Source organism: Accipiter gentilis, chromosome 34 (genome assembly GCF_929443795.1).
Source record: "Accipiter gentilis chromosome 34, bAccGen1.1, whole genome shotgun sequence".
NCBI classification, from domain to species: domain Eukaryota; kingdom Metazoa; phylum Chordata; class Aves; order Accipitriformes; family Accipitridae; genus Astur; species Astur gentilis.
In genome coordinates, this window is record NC_064913.1 from 16191786 (window position 1) to 16214768 (window position 22983).

A 22983-nucleotide genomic window follows, 5' to 3' on the forward strand; every position below is an offset into this window, starting at 1 on the left:
CACCTGATTCTCCGCTTATTTTAATCGGTATAAATCAGGGCCAGCTTTTGAAACGGACCCTAATTACACCGGCAAAACAAAATAGAAACCAAAGCCCCCCCGCCGGCGGGCCCAGCAGCACGCCCCGAGAGCCCGCAGCCCCGCACGGAGAAGCCCACCCCCCCCCGCCCCCCCGGGCTCAGCGTCGGCAGACGAAGCCCCGCGCACCCCCCGCGCAAAAAGAGCGCAGCGCCGGGCGGGCGCGCAAACACCGCGGGGCAGCGCCGCCGGCGGGGGGGGGGGGGGGCGGCATGCGGGACCGCGCAGGGCTCCTCTGCGAGGGGGCTGGGGGGGCGGCGGCTGCTTTGCTTTTTTTTTCATTTTGCCTGTGAGTGTGGTGGTTGTTTTTTTTTTTTTTTTTGGTGATTTTTTTTTTTTTTTTTTTTTTTTTTTTTTCTGCTCTCTCTTCACCAACTTCCTTCCTGCTCCAACTGCCAAAGCTCAAAGCTGAGCGCTCGGCGCGGAGGACCCCGGACCGCTCAGCCGGTGAGTGCGAGGGGGGGTGCGGGGGGAGCCTGGCGGGGGTTGGGGGGGGGGGGGGCAGAGGAACCGGTTCCCCCCCCGGCTCCTTCTCGCCTGACGCCGCGCAACTTTGCGCCTTTGTTCCAGCCTTGCCCGGAGGGACGGGCAGGGCCCTGCCTGCAGCCCGGGGGGGGGGGTCCGGGCTCCGCGCTGGGATGGACGGGAGGGGGGGCAGCCCCCGGGGCCCGAGGGGGGGGGGGGGGGGGGACGACACAGACCCGGCGGTCCCCGCGGGGTGGCTGGGCGGTAAGGGCCGCTTTTTGCCTTCGCACCCCAGGGGGGTGGGATGGGGAGGTCGGGGCCAGGGGTGCTGGGGGGGTCGGGGGGGGGGGTTACTCCCCCCACGGAGGAAAATTGCTTCCTCCCCGCGGAACCCGCTTCCTGGAGATAAGCCTCCATCGGGGCGGGGGGGTGGGGGGGGGGGTGTGCTTTGGGGAGCGATGCACAGAGCGAGCGCAAATAAAATGCTGCTCCTGTGACACCCCAATTTGTGCCCTGTGGTGGCATGGGGGGGGGGGGGCGAGGAGATGGCCACCATCCAGCCTGACCGCTGCCCCCCCTTCCCCTCCTGCTGCAGGTGGGAGGCAGCCCCCCACCCCCGGCACGGGCCGCTCGCCCCCCTCAGCAGGGCATGAGGCCTCCTTCACCTCCTGCAGCCGGGTTTTTTTCTGGGGGGGGGGGGGGTCCCAGCGCTGCCCCTGCCCCTCTCTTTGCTGCTTGGTGGGTGCTGCCAGGCCTCAGGGCACGGGTGACGCGCAGCGGCGGGTCGGGAGAAACGTGGCGGGGTGTCACCCAGATTTCTCCTTGGATAGAGAATGTATGGGTTAATTTTCTCATTTTTCATGAGGCTGGCAGCCTCGTAGGGGGTCTCCGTCTTAGCCCAGCCCTTGGCCTGGGCAGTGACACGGGAGCCCAGGGACCCCCACGGCTGGGCACCAGCGCGCTCGCTGCGGGGAAGTGCCGGTGCCCCGTAGCACGTCTGAGCTCGCAGAAGGGACCAGTCGCAGAGCTGGAGCCAGCGGCGGCAGGGACAGCGGAGATGGGAGCTTTCCTCTTGGTCACCTGCTGCCTGGGAATGTGGGTCAGGCCCACAACCTGGGGAGAAGTGGCCAGGACGGGGTCTGATCGGTGCCGTCCCGAGACACGTGGGAGCCAGGGCTTGTTCAGCCCAGGCAGCCCCCCTGGTCCCGTTCCCCTCCGGCTCTTGGTGTTGGCACTGCAGGCTGCCTGTCCACCCCTGTGGGAGGTTTTCGGAGCCTAAAAGCATCCTCCCTCAAGCGAGCCACCCCCACAGGCTGGCAGGGAAAGCCTCTGCGGCATGCGTGATGCAAAGGGAAGGTCTGAGGGATGGTCCAGCCCTGACTCTCTGCCTTTTCTCCACGTGTGGCCAGAGATCTCTCTCTCCATCGCCTGGGTCTCTCCCTCTCCTGTGATACACCAGAAAACCCCCGTGGAGGATGGGGGCAGGCAGGCAGCTCTGCCCTGTGGTTGTGGTGGCAGATGCAACCCAGTATCACGAGAGAATTTGGGAGAGTGGAAATGACTCCGGTCTGCAGCTGGAGCCCAAGGGGAAGGCGAGACCTGGCGGTGGCTGCCATGGCTCATCACGTCCTCCTCGTGTGCCGAGCGTGGGACGGCGCTGGGGATCGCGAGGCTTTGTAGGGTGACCGCGCCGGGGATGCAGAGCAGTGGGGCCTGAGCAATCCTCGCTTTCCTGAGGGAGCTTCTGGCTTCCTTCCTCATGAGGACAAGCTCAAGGGCCTTTCCCAAGGTGCGCAAGTCCATAGCACTCCTAGGGCTGAGCGTGAGCTCAGCCAAGGTTATTCAGCTGCTGGGACATGCTTCCTTTCCCGTTCTATGCGAGTTGGGATTGCCTTTTATTTCCCAGCTGCCCGCTCTGCGCTAGTTCCTGACTCACCCCAAAATGCCATCGCAAAGTGGTCTTGCATCAGAGCCGTTGTCCATTACCGCGCCCGACTGAGTCGTCTTGTTCCTGTGCTGCTCCGTCCTTCTCTGTCCCTCTGTCCCGCGCCAATATACCCCTCCTAGAATTTTTTCCGTGGGTCTCACCCGTGCTGCGATTGCACTGGGAGGTCTGCGTATTATGCATTGCTGCCTGATGACACTTGCTGATTCACCCTGAACTGTTGCATATACTTTTTTTTTTTTTTGTATTTCCTTTCTGTTTTAATGAATGAGAAAACTATCCTGGTAGCTCCCAATTTAACTTTTGGGAGCAGGGGCAAATGTTAAGGCCACAGCTGCAGAGAGGGCTAAAGGGCTTGCTGGGGAAATTGCAAATAAGCAGGCAAAAGGGGAATTTTCAGCAGGGACAGCCTCTGAGAAGAAGCTAATGTGAGGATAAGCCGAAGTGAACTGAATGATCCGGGTAGCTCGACGAAATGTCCTTGCTGCCAAACGGCAAGACGGCTTGGCCATTTACGGCAGCCATCGCGGCACCGGGGCACGGCTCCCTTTGCCAGCCGTTCTCTGAAGAGCGGGACGGTGGCTAGGAGCACGCGGCTGACGAAGGGGGACCTGGCACAGCTCTGCTCACCTCTCCTGCCTTTGTCTCCTGTTCCCCATTCCCTGCCCTCTGCCTGGCTGCCCATCAGCTGGTCTCTCCCCGCTCTGGCTCCCATTTGGGATGCCACCCAAGGAGCTTCTCCTGCGTTCAGCGGCGCGTGTACCGGCCGTGCCGGCTGTGGGTTCCAGCCATCCTGCCTCTCCTTTCCGAGAAGCCCCACCGATGCAGTGCAGGTACGCGGGGCTGCTCCGCAGCCAGGCTGGATGGATGCGGTCACCATCATCACCATTCCTTCCCCAGCGGGAAGGAGACCCGATGGGTGTGCGAAGTGAGCTGTTCCTGGGAGCAAGCACCGGGAACGCCAGCAGATAGACTGTAGCGGGTGCGTTTCCTTGGGAGCTTCAATTAATTTGCTGATACAAGGGAGTTGCTGTCAGGTATTCGATCTTTGTATGAAACGCTGCCTGACCGTGGCTTCTAACCTGTTACGAGAGGGTGAATGAAACCTCTGGCCTGGGCTTTATTCCTGTCTGTGTGTGGCAGTGGCTCTTTGTGCAAGAGAGCTGGCAAGCGCTGAAACCTCGTACGGTGGCTTGTAATTGCAGGGTTGCCGGCCAGCAACCGTGCTGCAGAGTGGCTGTAAATCACTCCGGTCTCAGCCTCCGCTCCCGCACCTCCTCCCCGGGAGGGAAGAATGGTGTAGGTCTGCGTGTGCGCGTGGTGCCTGCAGGGAGAGGAGCGGGGGCAGAGGGGGATTGCGTTCGAGCCAGAATATCAGCACGGCAGCGTCGGGATCGCAGCCGATCGCCGTCGCCATTTGCCTGTAACGATCCCGCTGCGTTCAGCGCTGGGCGGGTGCCTGCCTGCCCACGGGGACCGAGCCACGCCGTGGCCAGAGCGAGCCCCCCCAGGGACGCGACCCCCCTCCAGAGCAGTCCCATTGACTACCCCCTCTGCTGTAACCCAGACCAAGCGACCATGACTGAGAAGACCCAAGAACCTCACGTGGAGGAAGATGACGATGAGCTGGATGGGAAACTCAACTACAAACCTCCTCCCCAGAAAACACTGCAGGAGCTGCAAGAGTTGGACAAGGACGATGAAAGCCTCGCTAAGTACAAGAAGTCCCTGCTGGGAGATGGACCCGTGGTAGTAGGTAGGCTGGGGCACGCTGGTAGGGACTGGGGGGATGGGGCAAGGTGGCCTCAAAGGAGGGGGAGATTTTTTTCACCAGGCACATGCACTGCTTCTGCTGGAGGACTGGGGATGGGCAGGCGGAGAGGCGCACGTAAAGGAGGCGGGGAGGATGCTCTAAGCATTAGATGTGAGGTTACGAGGGGGTGCTGGCATCGGAAGGGGACTGGTGGTGGGACGTGTGTGGGCCTTGCAGGACTCCTGAGGGGTTAGAAACATGAGGGGAGCGGCCTATGCTGAAAGGGGGTCTTGCTGCTGCGAGTGATCTTGAGAGGGGAGTCTCCTGTAGCGGAAAGACCTCCTCTAGGTGTTGGGGTGGAGGCTGGAGGGATCCGTGCTGAAGGACTAGGGTAGACGCATGGTCCTGTTGTGCCAAGAGAAGCTGGGTGTTCCGTGAAGCGCAGTTTCTGTGTGGGAAAGCGAGTCCATTTCTTCAGTGTCGTTCCCCTCCCCCTGCATTTAATTTTGCAAGCTGACAGCTTCCCCCTGACTTTCCTACCTGCAGACCCAACAGCTCCCAATGTGGTGGTCACCCGACTCACCCTGGTGTGTGACTCTGCTCCGGGACCGATCACTATGGACCTTACAGGTAGGCACGGACTCTGTCCTTGAGCATGAAGGGGAACAAGCAAAGGCCCTGGCACGCTTCCAGTTGGAAGGGAGTTTGTCCTTGGGATGCTACAGTGGGTTTTAGAGGAACTCTGAGGGCATCTTAGCCTTGTTTCTTATTTTAAGGTATACACGTGCCAAAAAGAAAAGGAGATGTAAGAGAGGAAAATGTCAAGGGTCTCTTTCATCTAGACTGCTCTAGGAGCTCCTGGGTTTCTCCTGCCTTCTCTTCTTGTTTCCTTTCAATGAGACTTCATGAGCACAAGTGATGTGCATGTGCTCGGGTAATGGGCTGTTTTGAAACTTCAGAATCAAGCAATACTGCAGTTCCGGCTCTGGGGACATGGGGAGAGAACCAGGCTTCACCTTATATGGGCTTTTCTGCAGAGAGGGGAAGCTGGGCCCAGAGGAGCGGCGAGGCTTCCTGTTCAACCGAAACACGCAGAGCCCGGGCAGGGGCTGTGCAACGCCTCCCACCCCACGCCAGGGCTGGCCGTGGGTCGAAGCGTGCCCACGCTCCTGCGGGAGATGCCTAACGGCGAGTCCGTGCCTAAATAGCTTGGTGTATATGTGCCCAGACCCGCGTTTGTTTAGGCGTTATCTTCACAGATGCGAACACGGACGCGTACGTACGCCCAGGTGTTTCTGTGTGCGTGCTCTCGGTGCGATTGCTTATACGTACCCGTTTCGCAGGTGTGCCGTCCGTCCAAGGGATGCTCACCTCCGACACCAACCCCAGCCCCCTGTGCGTGGTCTCTTCTCGCTGTGACACTCTAATGGCTTGATCCTCTCCTTACAGGTGACCTTGAAGCACTCAAGAAAGAGACCTTCGTATTAAAGGAAGGAGTGGAATACAGAGTTAAGATCCACTTCAGAGTGAGTTGGTTTCCTTCCCATTACTTCTTATCAGTCGCTGAGGCCAGTCAGCGGCAGTCTGTCAGATAACGGGAGTCAGGCGGCATGCTGGCCCGAAAGCCGGGCCCTTGTAAAGGTGCCCTAGGTTCAGGTGACATTCTACCTAACAAGGGACTGGGTATTTCCAGGGAATTGCTTCTGCTTGCTCGCCCCTTGGAAGAAGTTGCTTTCTGTCCACTCATGATGGTGAACAACTGGTGGTTTGGAAGCCAGATGGGTAGTTTTGGCTGAGTTTGACTTGGCTTTTTAGCCACCAGTGTGCTGGAGGGATGACTCTAGTCACCCATGTCTGGTTTGCAATGTGGGAATCATTAGCTGGGAACTACCTGCTTCACTTTTCTTTGCCCCGTCAGCCCGTCTTGCGGAGCTGACTGATGTGCTCCAGTCGGCTTCAAAGTCAGGGAGAGGATGGGGGAGTGCAGGAGATGCACGGAGGATGCTGTAGGTCTCCCGGTGCCTATGGAGAAGTCATGTTGGGACCCCCCACAATGTGTGCTGTGCTGAGCCTTCGAGAGCAGTGGTGTAGGGAGTCAAGATGGGTATATCTCTAAGGAGACAGAAACCCAGCAGATACAGAACCCAATCCCTTCCCTTGAAACTTGCGTCTGGTCGCTTCTTGCAGGTAAACAGGGACATTGTGTCGGGACTGAAATATGTGCAGCACACTTACCGGACAGGGGTGAAGGGTGAGTAAGAGCCCCTCGTGCCCTGCACACCAGTGCTCCTAGCCCTGTGTTCCCTCTGCTCGGAGAAGTGTTCCGGCAGCTCTGGGCTGGCACAGGTCCCCCGCGCCGTGCCGCCACGTAGGAGGTGAGACTTCTCGGCAGGGCGCGTTAGCCTGCGCTCCGCAGCACCCAGGCCAAGAGTTTCCTGTTCCTGTGCGAGCTCGGTACGAGCCAGCTCTGCTGTCTGTACGCTACACCACGTCTGCAGCACCAGAGTCCCCAGAGACACTGCTTAGACGGTGCTTGCCACAGATTTCCTCTCCGTACAGAGCTCTTCACCTCCCCTCCAGCCCCTGCGGAGTGGCTCAGCCTGTGTGGAGCCTCCCACCCCTGAAAGCTCTGCCAGATGCACTTGGTAAAATTCAGAGCTGCTCTCCGAAGCTCCCTGCTGCGTGCAGAGCCCTGCGTTTGCCCGTGGCCCCCCCTGTTTGTGCAGCGCTGCCCTGCCTGGGCAAGGCAGAGGAAACCCCCCTTTTGTGTGCACGCGCGTCCCACGTGCATTTTTGCTGCAAGCACCTCTAAGGCTCCAGCGTTCTGTTCGGCACACGTAAGTAGTGTCTTCTCACCAGAAAAAAGAAGTAGCAGGGATCAGGAGAGATCTTCAGCCCTGTGCTGGGTTCCGCTCCCTTCCAGCAGCACATACATGTGAGAGGGTACAGGCTGAGTTGCCGCTCCATCTGCCCGTCCATCCATCCGTTTATCCTTCCAGCTGTCCTTGTGCTTCACTAACCCACTTTTTCCACTGATTCTTGTTCCCCTTGCTGACAGGGACCATCCCTTTCTCTCCCCACTATCTCCTTTCTGTCTGTGATCTGCGCTCATGCTCGTGGCTGCTTGTCTCCTTGATCGTTCCCCACCTGAGGGGCTCATCCCTTGTGGATTGTTTTCTCTTAGTGGACAAAGCCACGTTCATGGTTGGCAGCTACGGGCCACGGCCAGAGGAGTACGAGTTCCTGACGCCTATTGAGGAGGCTCCTAAGGGCATGCTGGCTCGAGGCACCTATCACAACAAGTCCTTCTTCACGGATGATGACAAGCACGACCATCTCACCTGGGAGTGGAACCTGTCCATCAAGAAGGAATGGACGGAATGAGTTCACCCAGTTTGCCTTCCCCCTTCCCGTCCCTTTGCCTCCTGCACCAGTCTCCAGGTGGGCCATGCCCACCACGCTGCTCCCTCCCGCCACCGCAGCCGGCCACGGCCCTGGCAGCCCTTCCCGCGGGCGCCGGGGCTCTGTGCCAGCCTCGGTCCATGCACAGGCCTGCTGGCAGCCTTTGCTGCTGCTTCTGATACACTGAAAATCACCCGCCCGTCCTCACCACTGCCCCAGCGTGACACATAGTGGGTTAAATTGGGAAGCATCTCCCTCCCTCTCTCCCAGTACTTCCTCCTGCGGCCTCCGTCTCTCCTGTACCAACTCCGGTCCCAGAAGTGCCTTTTCTAGGAAACAAGATCACCTGGCAGGGCGGACTGGTCCCTGGAAAATCCCTATCCGAGTTACACTTGCCATGTGCTCTGACTCATTGTAAATGGTTACTTACCTCCCGTGATGGTCTCCTGGTCTGTATCTGGTGCCCTACCCCGTTAAAATCCATCCTTGTGCAGGCAAAACCAGTCAGGGGGAATGCAGCTAGATGCTGTAACAAGACTTCAGTGTTTCAAGAATAAAATCACTTTCTTCTTTTCCGCCTGAGTGTCACGTTCTTTTCTAGAGTATGTTTTTCAGTGACATGTATGTGGAGAAGGCTCAAGGGCATGTTTCAGCAGGGAAATAGCCCTCCTCCGTCAAAACATCAGCCTCGCTCTATAGGCAAATTATTTTAGAGCTGCTTCCTTCAGGGGTTTCATGAGTCCTTCCTTGAATCCCAAAGTCTGGCCCACGATGGGGGTAAACTCTAGGGGGAGACAGCCCCCACCTCTCATCCCGGGTGGCAACTGAACGAGCCCGGGGAGCTATAACATGGCCCTCTCATGTTCGACGCTTACCACGGCAGCTCTTCCCCGCAGCCAGAGCTAACGTCGACAGCTGCGTGTCCCAGCGGCTGCCCGGCTGGGGGGTCAGCCTCTGGGGACGCAGCGCTTGGAGAAGTGCAGGGGCTCCTCCTGCGTGGAGGGATGTTCTTACCCAGCCGGGGTGCTGGGTCACGCAGGCGCAGGGTAGCCGTGATGTCCAGCGCTGTGGGTGAGGACGCACTGGGCACCAGTGTCAGTGAGGGTCTGCGGGGCTGGTGCCCGCACAGCAGAGAGGGGTCCTCTCCCACCCGCCCGGTTCTCCCGGGAGCTGAAGGCTTCGCCCTGGGCCAGCTGCTCCCTTCCCACCGCCCCAGGAGCGGCCGTGGGTCCCCGCCAAGGCTGACGTGTCTCTTGCCGCGGAGAGGACCGGAGCAGGGTGGCATGGAGAGGAGAGGGCAAGCCGGTACCGTGGGCGCCTCCGTCTTCCCGTGCCTCTTCGCTATCCTGCTGGCCGGGGGGTCCCCAGCAGGTTGTGCCGGAGACGGCGGCTCCGCGTCCCACGGTAAGCGAGCGTTCCTCCTGGCTCGGGGAAAGGCTGGCTCTGCCGAAGGGAGTCCTCCTGAGCCAGGGTGTGCTGCGCAGGTTGTGTCGAGCTTGCGGGGGACGCGTGTGGGTGAGCTTGTCGGGGGTGGGACGCTCGCGTGCTCTTTGAGCTGCTCTTTGTGCACCCTCTGCCCAACCCTGACCTCTCCTCTCCAGGCGCAGCCGGCACCGCAGGGAAACCTACCCTATTGAACGACATCGTGGACGCCGAAGCCTTCGTCGGCGGTGCAGAGGTGGCGGTCATTGGGTTCTTCCAGGTGTGTTGGCAGAACCTCCCCTCCGCCAGCTGTGGGCCCTGTCCCACCCTGACGAGAGCGTGGGGCTGGAAGTGGTGTAAACACCTTCCAAGGGCAGCTCCTGTCCCCAGAGGTGCAGGGGCTGTGACGGACCACAGAGAGAACACGGGGAATTTGGTCCGTGTGTGGAAAGGGAGATGGAGGAAGGTGAAGGAGGTTGTAGGAGCCCTGGAGCAGGAGAAAGGGAAAAGCTGCAGGGGAAGCAAAACAGGAATGTGGGTGGCAGAGAAACAGCGTTGGTGGGGGATGAGTGGGAATGTGAGGGGTGAGTGGGAACGTCGGTTGTTTGCTTTAGTCAGCAAAGGCAGAGCAAGGCACTGCCTGCGTGACGGGGCCGAGGAAGCCGTGTCTCAGGGAGCGGTGCTGGTATCGGTCCTCTGAAGTCCGTCCAAGGGGGTTTGGGCTCAGGCTGCAGCCTCCTCCCGGGGGGGTGTAGGCATGGTCTCTCTGTCTCGCTGCTTTGTCCCCCAGAGTTGATACCCTTGAGCTCTCTGCCTCTCCGTGTCTAAATTCAGTTGAATCCAAAGGTGAGTGATGGGTATGTGCCCCTTGCCCCCCAAATGGCATGACGATTTTTCCTTAGGAAACAAGATAAAAATATTTATTGAGTAGGAGCACCGTAAAACAGAGGGCTCTTTGACAGGATCCTCATTACTTTTAAGGCCCCCGAGTTACACCTTTTTCCCCCTCTTCTTTGAGCTCTCCCCTGGGCTCCTGCTGCCCACACACTGCCTCGTGGCTTCTGCCAGAGAAGACTTCAGCCTTTGAAAAACAACTCCTTTCTGCAAGCTCCTTCCTCTTTCTGCCCGATGCCTGGGGCCGGAGGGCAGCCTAGGGAGGTCCTCATGCCCTTGGTGTAGGGCAAGGGCAGCTCGCAGCGACGGCGGGGCAGCAGGAGCTGCGTGAGCGCTGGAGGCTGGTGCCCCGGGAGCCGTGCTGAGCCCCCATCCCAGACCACCAGCTGCTCCGCCTGCGTTCGGAGCTCCCGGAGGGTTGTTTTTGCAGAGCTACAGTCCTGCACGCCAGCGAGGCAATCTGCACACGCAGAACGAAAGTGTTGAGACACCTCCTTCCCCCCCCGGAGCAGCCGCCTGGGCTTGTGGCAGCGCCGTACCGGGGGGCACAGAACCTCCCCACCAGCTACGGCGGGGACCGCGGCGCGGGGGGGACGGACACACACGACCGCCGGTGTCTTGGGCCACCGCGGCCTTCCTCCCGCTGCAGGGTTTCATTCGCCGGCGTCGGGCGGAGGATGCTGCCATGCGGCCGCGGCTGCCAGGAGCACGAGGCGGCAGCCAGGGTCGTGTCCGGTGTTCGATGCCTGAAGCACGACAGGGCTGCGTTTAAACGGTAGATAAAGACGTAGGTGTGCCATGAGGGCTTGTCGTGGCCCCTCTGCCCGAGAGTATGTTTGTCCAAATAATGTCCATGTTCTCTGTTCGCCCTAAATTATGCCTCTGCCGCAGCCTTCCAATTCACCGCGGTACGCGGCTCGGCAAGTTCCCGGTATAATGAGCGCGGCCTCCCTGGCTGGGAGCAGCGTGTGCCGTGATGGAAAACCAGCACGCTGCTCCAGAAACCCTGCGTGTCTGCAAGAAAGGGTCACGCTTGGCCTGATTAAACCCCAGTTTTCCCAGGAATGCTCCAAAACTCAGTGAGGTTATTCCCACCCCAGGCTTTAGCACTCTCTCCAGAGCCATGTGGATGCGCTGGCATTTCCAAAACAGGTCACAAAGAGTTGTTTTTCTTTTGAATGAAGAAAGAATTTTGTTTTCCATTCTCTCTGGGCTCGCAAACAGCTGAGCTGAAGGTTGAAACTAGAAAGAAAAACAAACCAATTTCCAAGCGGAGACTGTGTCTCGAGAATTTAAATCCAAAAAGTAGAAGTATCAAAAATACATCACTCAAAAGAAAAGTCAGGAATGGGACTAGCAAGGGAGGCTTTAATATGGGCTAAGGCTGTAGCTAATGCTCTCGCTGCAAGAAGGAGAATGGACCTCAAGTCACGGAGAAATTGCACGTTTCTGTCCTTCCACGTGTCTGCATTGGCTACTTTTTAGAGGATATGTCCAAGGCACCTTTTTAAAAGGCACCAGGGCACTGCGAATGCAAGGTGTTCAACAATCAGAACCCCCTGCCTCTAGAATCACCGTTACCTTAAAGCCTGTATTTTTTGATGTATTTATTTTACACAGACACACGTGTGTGTGTATTTGGGTGTGCTCCATCCAAGTTCTGGGGGTGTTCCCCCCCCTTTCTTGCATCACCCCGGTGCTCCCCGTGGGAAAAGCTGTCCGGGCAGGGGCCAGCTTCCCCTGCCACAGCCACCTGCTCGCCGCGGCTTTGACACCGCCGCCTGCTCTCTTACCCTATATATATATTTTTTAATTTTTTTTTTTTTTTTTTGGGGGGGGGGCGGGGTTAGGAGGGGGATCTCTGCAGCATCCCATCCCCGCAGGCAAGATGACAACGGGAGAAAAAGACGTTTCCCCCGCCACCCCGCCGTCCTGTCCCGTTTTTCGGCTTGTCCCGGTCCCGGTCCCGGTCCCGGTCCGTCCCTCTCCCCCCTCCCCAATTGCGGGGGGGGGGGGGGGGGGGCGCGGAGCGGTGCCGCCACCGGCCGCTAGGGGTCGCCGTCGCGCCGCGGCCGGGCGGGGCCTGCGCGCGCGCTCCCCTCACAGCCGCCCTTCCTCCCCCTCCTCCTCCTCCTCTCTCTCTCTCTCTCCACAGGACCCGCGGAGCCCCGCAGCGTCCCAGTTTGAGCGGGCGGCCGGTCGCATCGCGGAGGTTCCCTTCGGCCTCAGCACCAGCCCCGCCGTCCTGTCCCGCTACGGCGTGTCGGCGAACACCCTCACGCTCTTCCGTAGGGTGCGTGGGCCCGGCGGGGTGGGCTACCGTGGGCGGAGGAGCAGGTCCTTCCCGGGGAAAACGGCTGCCGCGCAGGGAGGTGGATCTACCAGAGGAAGGCTGTGGGTGCAGGAGTTGGCCTGCCCGCTGGTTTGGGTGGAAGAGGCTCTAGGGCGAGGGCCTGAAAACTGCCCGCGGTCACCGGGCCGGAGAAGTGACATCTCCGGGTGGTGGTGATGAAGAGGAAGGTTAAAGCTGGGCGCTTCACCTGAGAGCGAGCCAAAAAAAACCCCAACACACAGGCTGGTTGTTGAGAGTCACTCCGCCTGCCCACCTAAAAGCACATTTGTAGAGCTTCCTGCCCCAAAGAGGTCTTTTTCGCTTGCCCATCACTGAGACGTGCAACGTTTATTACACCTGATGAGATTCTCCATTTTAAGTGTTTGCCCTACGGATCTGGTCCAGCACCCAGAGCTTTGCACAGAACAGCGTCTGTGTCTCTGAGTGACCTGCCTGGAGCTCAGTGTTACTTGGATGGGGTTTCTGTGGTTTTGGAAAGGCTCCCGAGACGCACAAAAAGCACCGAGAGGCTGTGTTACAACGGATCAACGCAGCAGGCTAGATATCAAATCCTGCCAGGTGTCACTTCAGGCAGGCAAGGCCATCTTCCTGGGCGCACAACTTTTCCATCGTGACCAAAAGCAGATCCAGACTGGGTCTCTGCAGTTACAGGTGCTCCGCCACCAAAAGAAATCCCAAACGCTCTCTTCTGTCTCCTACACTGTGGTTTGCAGAGCTATCCCCTAAATACGCTTTGGGCATGGGCCCATTAAGAATGTTACTTTGCAGTTTCTTAGGGATGGGTGCTGTGCAAAGTCAAATCTTTGTTGACTCCAGCTGTAAGTGCTGGTGCCTCACTGAATTTGAAGCTATGTTTGCTGAAATTTAAGGAGACAATACTGCAAAGGGCCGTGTACTTGCTTCAAGAGTACCAACAAAAGCTAAGAGCAAGTATGCTACTAGTTATATCCATTTCCTTGTGTTGCCCCTTCTCACACAAGTGTGGCACTTGAAAACTGGAGAGTGAGGTATATCTGAGGAGGAGAGGGCCCCTAGGTAGCACAAGGTGTCCTAAAAGCCTGCGAAGTGTTGTGTCACCACAGCTCTAAGCACATGGGGGTGTGGGGGTGGACAGGACACAGGGACACACTACGTGTACTAGGGAAACTAAATCTGACAGCTTGCCCAAGGTCTAGACCCAGGTTGTATAAAGATTGGACAAAGCCAGTTTGTTCCCCTTTCTTTCTCATAGTTTCCTGCATGGTGTTTACCACTGGCATAATCCAAATAATTCAAAGAGAATGATCTAAGAGTGAGCAATAGGTAGGCAGGTCCTTTTATTTAACCTTTTATTTGCACCACATGTTGCAATTTGAAGCAACACCCATCTCAGTTTTGGTTCTTAGTCATGGTGGTTTTCTTCCAAAAATACTGAAATTTTCCTTTGTTTTTGAGCTGTTGCAGATAGCAAGGATGACTGCATTGGGAGGGTATTTGATAAAGTGTCTAGATTGTTGGAATTTGGATTGTATTGAATGTTCTTTGTTCACAGTCCAGTTTTTGCAGCTGAACTCTTGTTTAATAGGAAAAAAAAACAACCAAGAAAGTAATATGCTAGTCAGGTTCAAATGTGGTTGACAATTTGCTCATCTAATTGTCAGTGTTTCTTAAGTTATTCAGACACATTATTTTTCCTTTTATTCCGTGCTGAATACTGTGTAGGAGTAAGGGGTCAGAGATAAAAAGGAAAAGAAAAAAGAAAAGAGGCAAGAACTTGGAATCAAATATTCATTTGAAGAATATGAAGATGCGTGACCAGGATAGCAGTGAATCAGAGGCATAAACTCATTTTTTCTTTGCTTTTGCAGAGTATGAAACACTTTCAGTGCTTAGAAGTTTAAACCATAATTACAGTAGTAGGAGGGGCTGCTGTCAGCTGGTGACTTCTTTGCATATAGTGGAGGAAAACTGATTTATTCTAGTGAGGAATCTGGCCTGATAGACCTAAAAAGAACATAATTAACAGATGCTAACAAGCTAATTATATGAAGTGATAAAGACATTTTGACTAGAGCTTCAACTGTTAGATGCAGGCTATTTTCCAGCGTTATTTTCTTAAAATCATAAGTGTTGAATGCAGATTCAAGATGTTATTATCCCAAAAGGGAAATCAGGTGTTTCCAGAAGCCCATGAAAGCCAAGAGAAGACTATCTTGGAGTCCAGGGTGCTTTAGATTGGTTCCCAAGGTCTGTCTGATCTCTGGTGTTGCACTGGCCTGATCTCATTTACTTGAGTACAGCTGCCCTTTCATTTTATGCAGGAGCAAATCTGTGAGAGGAATTGGGCCACACAGTCTGAAAAGCGCCAGTTTGGGTTGCCAGACAGGGCACTGTGCCCCGCTACCAGATCAAAGACCTTGCCAATGACCACAGAACAGCAAAAGGGGCTTTAGATGTCTGCACACCACTGGAAAAAACTAACACAAGCACTTTCAGAGGTTGTACAGATGCAGAGAATAAAATCTGGGGCGTGCACGTGGACCTTTCCTCAGCCCCAAGAACCTCATTCAACATGGGTATCAAAGGCCTTCAGATCCCAAACTTTGATCCTATTGCGTGTCAGAGCCCAGCTTCCCCATGGCTCAACTCAGTCACGTCCTGCGGTGCTACTGCACAGCAACTCTTCAGGTGGTTTAGCTGTCGTTCAGTGATTGCCTGCTTTTTTTTTCTGTTTACCAGGTCATGAAAACCTCAATAAAATCACATTGTTTGCATGAGGCAGTGAAGTGTGGGGAGATGTGTAGCAGGATGAATTTTCCTCTAAAGCTAAAATGTGCTGTTCTCAGTATTATTTTTTTTTTCTGCTGTACTGGAAAAAAAATAATCTTCTTTTTATTGGAGAGATTTCCTACTTGCACAATGTTTCCAGGAAATCCATATGAGCCCATGCCAAAGTTTATTACTTGTAGAAGTAAAAGAATAAGCAGATGAAGATTTTAAAAGGGGATATAAAGCCAAAATCGATGTGAGGAGTTAGGCTATTTAATGATCTCTCCCCACAAGGCCTAGAATTATCAGCTAATCCTCCCTTTCTCCAGTGCATCAGGAGCTGATACCGTAGGGATGTCTGGAGTCCTCAGTGATTTCTGTTACGCCATGAGTGTGCTGTGTCACTGGGAGACTGAAGGAGGGTGGAAGATGGTTGTCGCAAAGTGCAGGCTGGTCTCTGTAGCTTCTGGACCTCCAGAAGTGGGGATTACGTGGTGGGGGGAGAGAGGATGGTGGTGTCCCAGGGGATGGGTGTCTGTGAGGGAGTGCCATCAGTGCCCCTGGAACGGGTGCTGAGAGGAGAGGACAGCTGTGACTGTAGGTTTCTTTGCATGTCTTCAGGTAGACAATGACCGGAGGGATCTGGATATGAACAGCGAAGATGTTGATGCCGAGAAGATGACTCGTTTCATTCGGATGAACGAGCTCCGTCTGGTGACAGAGTACAACCCTGTGGTAATTATCAGCTCCCCACAGCCCTTACCCTGGCACTTGGCCTCCTCATGGGCATCCTCTGGCCCAAGAGTTGGCATACCCAGATGTGTGCGGGGGTTGTGGCAACAGCGTGGATGGGGTTGGGGAAGCCACGCAGCTCTGCGCTGCTAATCCATATGGGGACTGGAAGCAGATGCTGTGCTGGCACGTGCAAGTGGGGTGGGGGGAGTAAGGGGAGCATGGCGATTCCTTTAGCTTTCCAGTAAATTTGGGGTGTTGGTGGGCAGAGAGCTCCATTTCTTACCACTCCTGCTGGCTGTGCTGCCTCGTCCCGTGGGCATTTGCCATGTTGTGCCATGCCTGCAGACCCTCCTCCCCTAGGATCCCCTCTCTTTGGCTGAGAAGCCTTGAGAAACATGGAGACTTGAGTGACCTACTCCCAGAAGGCAGGCTTTTCTTCATCACCCAGCACATAGGGCTTGACATAAGCCTGTCTGTTTGAAAGCATATTCAAGAGCTGGCTGGAAACCTCCCAAGCAAATTTTTTCCCTTCCCCTCTATCCCTTACTCCAGAATTCATCATTTCAACAAAAAACCCCCCAGACATAGGATGCTTCCATGTTGGCCACCTTCATTAGTTCACCCCTCTGACTGGCAGTGGCAGGGTCCCAGTGCTCCTCCCTGCTATAGAGAGTGACCAAGGATTTAGGCTGCTCTGAAATCTCAGCAGTTCACTGGGCTTATTGCTGTGGAGTCAATAGGTCTTAGAAGCCCCAACGGCCGCAAGGCTGAGACTTTGTCATTGCCGCTGGGGTCTTTTGTGGACTTCTGGATAGCTACAACAGTGCTGACCAGGCTCGATTTAATCAAAGGAGAATGGCCCAACCTGTTTCAAAGCTATACATTTTCAAGCTGATGCCAAGTATCAGCTAAGAGGGCTGACACATTTCCCAGTTCAGGTGCAGGCCACCAGTAAAGAGAGCATTTTGTGTTGGAAATGTAACATTTTGTTTCCAGAATGACATACAGTATAAGTTCTGTGGTTTTTTGGTTAAAAAAAAAAAGGGGGAAAAAAGTGGATTTGTTTTTCAACTTGATAAGGGATGTGAAAAATGCATTTCAAAATCACAGAATATTTCTGGCGACAGAAAAGCTATATCCTTCCCCACTGTCCTCACAGCCCTTTGAGATCACCAAAGTCACATCACCGGGGATGTTCTTCTTATCTTCATAATCATCCAGGCCTTCTGAACTCTTGGAGCCTCCACTGCATCTTTTGGCAATTGATTAGGTCATGGCTTGTTCTTCATGCAATCATGGCTCTTTCTTCATGTGTTTCTGCTGATGCTTTGGGCTCTCGCTCCTGTTTGGCACCCAGGCTGTCTCCCTGACCAAGAAGTCCTGAGCTGTTCAGCAGGTCCCCTCCACCCTGACTGGCAGTTACACACGTTGTTCCACTTTTTTTCCAGACACTGGAGTCCTATCAAGTGCTGCAGTTAACAGTGCCTCCTGCAGTCTCCGGCCCAAAGCCCTCCCAGCTCCACTGATGTAGCTTGGTTTTTCATAAATATTTATTCCCAGCGCATATGCTGTTTACATCTATGCTGCTGGTCAGCAGAGGCTGGGGTCATGCAGATCACACCAAGTGCTGCCAAGAGTTTCTTTCCCCATCCTGGGGCCCTTACTGTTTCTCCCACATACTTCAGGCATTTTTAGGCAATGATTACCTTGTGGGCTTTCCAGGAGAGTCAGATGTGACCCAGCCATGCTGATGAGCTCAGCTGATCGCTCTTGCACAAGGTTGCATGGACAGGCATGCCTTTGTGTGGAGCTGCTGGAGGAACTGCTTCCAGCCCTGCCTGCTGTCAGCCCAGCCTTCTCATGGCCCTTGGTGCTGGCTGGCTTCACCCTCGCCTTCAGCCCTGTCCTCTCACATGAGGTCTTCTAATGCTCTCCAGCCTTGGTTTGCATCCCCTCTACTCTCCCCTGCCCCATCCGGGCAGAACCAGAGAAGCGAAGGGATACAAAATGTCTGATAAACATTAGGCTAATGGCAGAGTCCTGGCTGCCAAAAACTAGATGCTTTGCAGTGCATGGCCCTTGCTGGCGTGCACTCCCCGACCCCTTCCTTATTACTCCTGGAGCATGTGGAAACTTTCTTCTCCGGCTGGCAGGGAGCTGCACGGTCTGTGTCTCCGTGGTTTTGGTGGTACAGGGGAGGCAGCAGGTCTGGCCCAGCTGCTGTTTAGTTTGAGGGAGAGGCTGCAGGAAGCGGGTGGAAGGAGAACCGAGATGACGAGTGAGTGAGTGAGTGAGTGCCTGGAGATGGTGCAGCGGCTTCTTGGGCAGCGCCAGACCTGTCTCCTCACAGAGGGCCAGTGTGTGCTGCCTGCTTGGCCCTTGCCCAGGGGATGACGGACAGCCGGCTCCAGGTCTTCTCCCAATGTGGGAGTGCAATTTTAACCCTCAGGACTCTGGAATGCCCAGGCCCGGGGGTTGCTGAAACACTGGACTCATCCCCATCCTGTGCACAGCTTAACCCTAAAGAAAGGAAATAAGGGGAGACACCAACCCTGACACCACAAATCCTTCCCACTTTCTTGCTCCCATTTCAGCCAAGTGCTGGACCTCAGTGATTCAGGGCACCCTGATGTTCAGTGTTCGCTGGACTTTCCTCTTCACTTCCTTGCCCCTCTAGACTTCAGCTTGCTGTATCCGGGCAGTCCTCACTGACTATCCTGAGGCCGGGGATGAACCCTTGCGGTCTTCAGACCCTCATGTCAGGAATAAGCAAAGCCAGGAGGTTAAGCGCTTCCACAAAGAGCCCAGATTGGATCTCTCCTCCTTTAAAGAAAGCTGTCCCGCTTGCAAGGCTGATTTGCAAAGAAATCTTAGCTGAGACTTGAGGATTGATTCCCTCTGGCAGTGCATCCAATGCAGATTGAATGTTCTCAATCTCCTTGTCTGTGTGTGTTTTGCAGACAGCAATAGGTGTGATGCAGAGTTCACTCCAGCTTCACCTCCTCCTGATCACAGACAAGATGTCCCCAAGGCACCCCGAGCGAATGCGTAGATATCGGGCGGCAGCGGAGCTCTTCAAGGGTAAGGTAAGTCCAAACAGAGAGGAAAGGGAGCCGTTAGGGAGAAAAAAGGGAGAACAGTGATTGCTTCTGTGGATGGGGAGGGCATAATCTCCTTCTCTGTGCATTAGGGGAGCAAAGGCCAAGTGGCAGGAAAAGAGGATTAGCTGGGTAATTAAGTGGAGGGGTTGGATCTGTTCACCTTTTGCCATTTTGCATCTTTGTGGGGAAAATATCCTCTGTATCCTACTCCTGTACTCCCTCAGTGGGACGTTATGTACTTCCTTGCCTCTGGTCCACTTTTGTTCCCTTGCACTGGGAGAAGACAAACAGCTGGTGATGGTTGCATTCCACTGGTGTGAGAGGTGATGTTGTATGTACAGCCTGCAAGATGCCAAGGAGCATTATATAAGTGACTAGACAGCAATTAATGTTGCCGTGCTTCTTAACCCTTAGCCTTCTGGTTGGATCCTGGGGAAATAGCGATTTTAAAGGAGTTGCAAATGGGTTTGTCGCATTTCCCACACTAACGTGATGGGATAGATGGGGTCTTTCAGAGAAATTCCGCCTGGTTCCCACCCCTCTGTGGGCAGAGCTCCCCAGACAGTAAATCTTCTAATGGCTGATTCTCTGCCAGCAGCTGGATTACAGGGGAATGTGTGTCCAGGGAACAGAGGAAGGAACTGGCAAGCAGAGGAGGATTGGGAGCAACAGGAAGGCATTTGGGGCAAGGGAGAACAGCAGATGGGAGGGAGCAGAGGATCACAGCGGCAGAGAAGGCTAAGCTGAGAGGCAGTGGAAGAGATCTTCCTGGGAGAAGAGTGGAGCTGGAAGGAGTTGGGATTTAAGAACATGAACATCGGCATGCATCTGTTTGTGGTACTGACGGGTCAGATTAAATTAATCAAGTATATCCTCATCTTCAAATGGAGGGGCCGTCTCAGAACTGTGCACCCTCAGAAGTCCTGATGTTTGTTAATGGCAGGACTACTTTGGACCTTGCCATCTGTCCCACCCATCGGCAAGACACCAGGCAGAAACCAGCCATCAAAGTCAAAAGGTCTCTCCAGAAGTGTTTTGCTTCAATGAATACATAGTGATAAAAGAGAACTTATTTACCTGAAAAATTCCCACCGTCTCATGTGAGGTGTGTGCTGTAACGACACCATTATCCCTGTTGTTCATAAGCAGCAGAGTCTGATACCAGTCTCTCTCCAGGCAGCTAATTCTTCTAACACAGTGCATTGCTGTTTAGCATCACTATCCTTTGCTGATGTGACTGCAGGCAGTTTTCTCTTCATGTGACATGCCCAGATCTGAGCAAATGTGAATGATTTTCCTAGGAATACTTCACAAAACATTGGGTAAAATGTTGTACTGAAGTCCAGATAACTTATGAATTGCCAGCAAGCCAAATCTAATTTTTTTTTTTTAATTCATACAGGCAAGTTTCTCACCCAATCAGTCTAGAAGAAGTTTGCCAGAATAAAATACAGAGATTAAAGATGTGGGGATTTGACTAATTATTTCCACCTGACTGCAGTGGTACTGCAGGACATGTTGATGAAGGGTCTTAGAGTCTAATAAGTTGTTTTTCCCAAAGGAGTGGCACTTGGAGGAGTAAATTGTGGTTTGAATTGCCCTCTTGCAATGAAATAAGAGAGAGCTAGGATCCTGCTGTTTGGGTCTTAGATCTGGATACTAAGGAGTAAGCAGAGCAGTATGCCCACTTAGGTTTGTCTCCATTGCTCTGTCATGTAGAAAGACATGAATTAGTTTCAGTATCAGAAGCAGCTACTGCACAATACCATGGAAATCTCTGCTGGCTAATTTCCCTAAGTAGAATTACCTGTTGTCAGGACTACCAAGTTAACTCAGGTTTACTTCAAAACAAGTAAAGTATTGAGTAGATTTTGCCTTTTCGCGGTTTGCAGATTGTCTGTGAATAAATGCAAGATTCTTGACTTGAATTTTATTCAGGATTACCAGCGAATAATTCATAGCCTGTGGCTGGTGGTGAAAGGCTTGTTTGTGCTGTGGGATTAGTGCTGTCACTGGTTTGAGCAAGGAATCATTGCTGTGCAGTGGAGAGGTGTTCAGGCTCCCTGTGAACATGTACCACAGCATCCAGCAGCACTGTACAGTGATTGCAGAGTGCCAGAACAGAGTGGGGAGATGTGGCGTGTGTTGCAACTTCTCTACAAGCTAGTGCAGAAGACAAACAGAGCCTCGAGAGGGTTCCCAAGCAGGAGAAGGGGTACCGATCCTTTCACCCATCTCTGCTGCGCTCTGAGGGAAGGAGGAGTCCTTGTCATTGTCATTGCCAGCTGAAGGGAGAAGAGAAACTTGTTGCTTGGATTGATGGAGTGATGAAGAGGAACTGCTGCTGCTGAGTGGCTGACCCCAAAGAATGAAGACAATCGTAGAATCATAGAATCACTGAGGTTGGAAGAGACCCTTAAGATCATTGAGTTCAACCATTAATGGATCATGAGGAAGTGATTCACCTGCCAGCTCCTGGGTTATGGTCTCTTCATCTCTGGTTTATGATCTTTTCATTTTTGCCTTAGAGGAAGCTGAGAGTTTCAGCTGGAGGATCCCTGAGGCTGTATGGTGAGGACTGTTATTTGAAAACAGCCGGAACTGCACCCTGAGCAGCAGTGAGTGTCTGAAGGCAGTCTAGATTCCTCTAGACTTTGTCGTGGAAGCTGGGGGCTATAAAATGCTGGAAAGGAAAGTGCAAATGTTAGGTGATGCTAAGCCAGCAAGAGCTGACAAGAATAAGAAGAAATATGGTACTTTTGTAGCAGACTTTGAGAAACAATTGTGGGTGGGTGACAGTGAACAGGCAGAGCTCAGAGCACTGCAGCTGCAGGACCGAATCCACCAGCCTTCTTGGAAGGATCCCACTGCAATCAAATATGTGCTTATTTGAGAAAGTACTGCCAAGAGTCCAGGCTTTCTACTGAAAATGAAATGTCAGGATTTGCATTGCTGAGCCAAACTAGCATAAGCATCTTCAGTTTTCTTTCCACGGTGTCAGAATATAACATGACAGTTACAGCTGGTGTACAACATGGGTGTTTGCAAAAGTTTCAATAAGGTGATGTTGGGAATAACAAAAGCAGCTTTTGCTGCAACTGATATAACTGGTTTACAATGTCAGAATTATCTGGGTAGAGATGTTTGCAAAGTCCCTTTTACTTTATATGTATGCCCATTCAGAATTGGGTTCTCAGAAACTCCTGAGAGTCCTTCAGGTGTTCTTCCATGGAAACGAAAGGACAGTGCCCTTTCTCTTGCAGAGAGTCATTCATAGACTTTTTATTTTTCTTGTCAGGCATTGATGGCTCCAGAACTGAGAGAGATAATCTTTAGAGATGCCTCTTTTAGCCATAAATAGGGGAAGCTGTAAATATGGATTGTCTATGTCACTTAACAGACATCTGCAGTAAGGTTGCTTTTATAGCTTGCTTTTTTTTAATTCATGATTGATGTTTTCATTTTGCTTTGATGTACTATGTAAGCTATGTATGAAATTACTCAAACTTCAGAATTTGATCTTTTTGCTTCTAAAATCTCCTCCAAGAATGAAAGTTGCAGCTCCGTGAAGTTCAAAGTCAAACACTGGATATGAGGCTTGATCATCCTTCCTGTTTGTCTTTGTTAGAGGAAAAACTAAGCAACATCAAATTGTTTTCTACTGTTGCAGTACTATTTTCAGTTAACTTTAATTCCTTGGGCAGTAACATCATTCCATATCTTAGTATTTACCAGGAACTCAATGTTCTAAAAGCACTGGGCTAGGAATCAAGTTGTCAAGACACCAAGACAGCACCAGTGTACAAAGTTTTCTGAAAGAGACCTTATTGCAGGTGGCAATGCACAGATAATACCAAGTGTGGAGGGGAGAATTTGTGTCAGGAGTTCCTCATCCATACAGGAGATCCTTCACTGCCTGTAGCAGCAGACCTCTGAACCCAGGCAAGAAGATGGCTACAAAATGAAACAATTTCATGGAAGTGGTTTCAGAAAGAAAAAAACAGCTATTGTACAGGATAGTATGAAATAGAAAACGAACTTTCTGTTTGGGATGGAACTACTTGGTTTCTAGCAGTGATGTGAGAGT

At 53.5% G+C, this 22983-nt stretch overlaps 2 protein-coding genes across 2 annotated transcripts in view; both read left to right on the forward strand.

Moving 5' to 3' along the window:
* The first annotated feature begins 411 nt into the window (after positions 1-411).
* On the forward strand, positions 412-8218 carry ARHGDIB (Rho GDP dissociation inhibitor beta). Its single transcript, XM_049792290.1, has 6 exons — positions 412-525; positions 4056-4244; positions 4788-4871; positions 5691-5767; positions 6429-6492; positions 7426-8218. Exons 2-6 carry the CDS (start codon positions 4067-4069, stop codon positions 7623-7625), a joined length of 603 nt encoding a protein of 200 aa, XP_049648247.1. The 5' UTR covers positions 412-525; positions 4056-4066; the 3' UTR covers positions 7626-8218.
* Positions 8219-8926: 708 nt separating this feature from the next.
* The window catches only part of ERP27 (endoplasmic reticulum protein 27), a 42197-nt gene continuing 28140 nt past the window's right edge, over positions 8927-22983 (forward strand). Inside the window, exons 1-5 of the mRNA XM_049792362.1 lie at positions 8927-9047; positions 9245-9345; positions 12115-12252; positions 15682-15795; positions 18756-18881. Of these exons, the coding sequence (XP_049648319.1) occupies positions 8927-9047; positions 9245-9345; positions 12115-12252; positions 15682-15795; positions 18756-18881 (600 nt within the window). The remainder of the gene's footprint in view (positions 9048-9244; positions 9346-12114; positions 12253-15681; positions 15796-18755; positions 18882-22983) is intronic.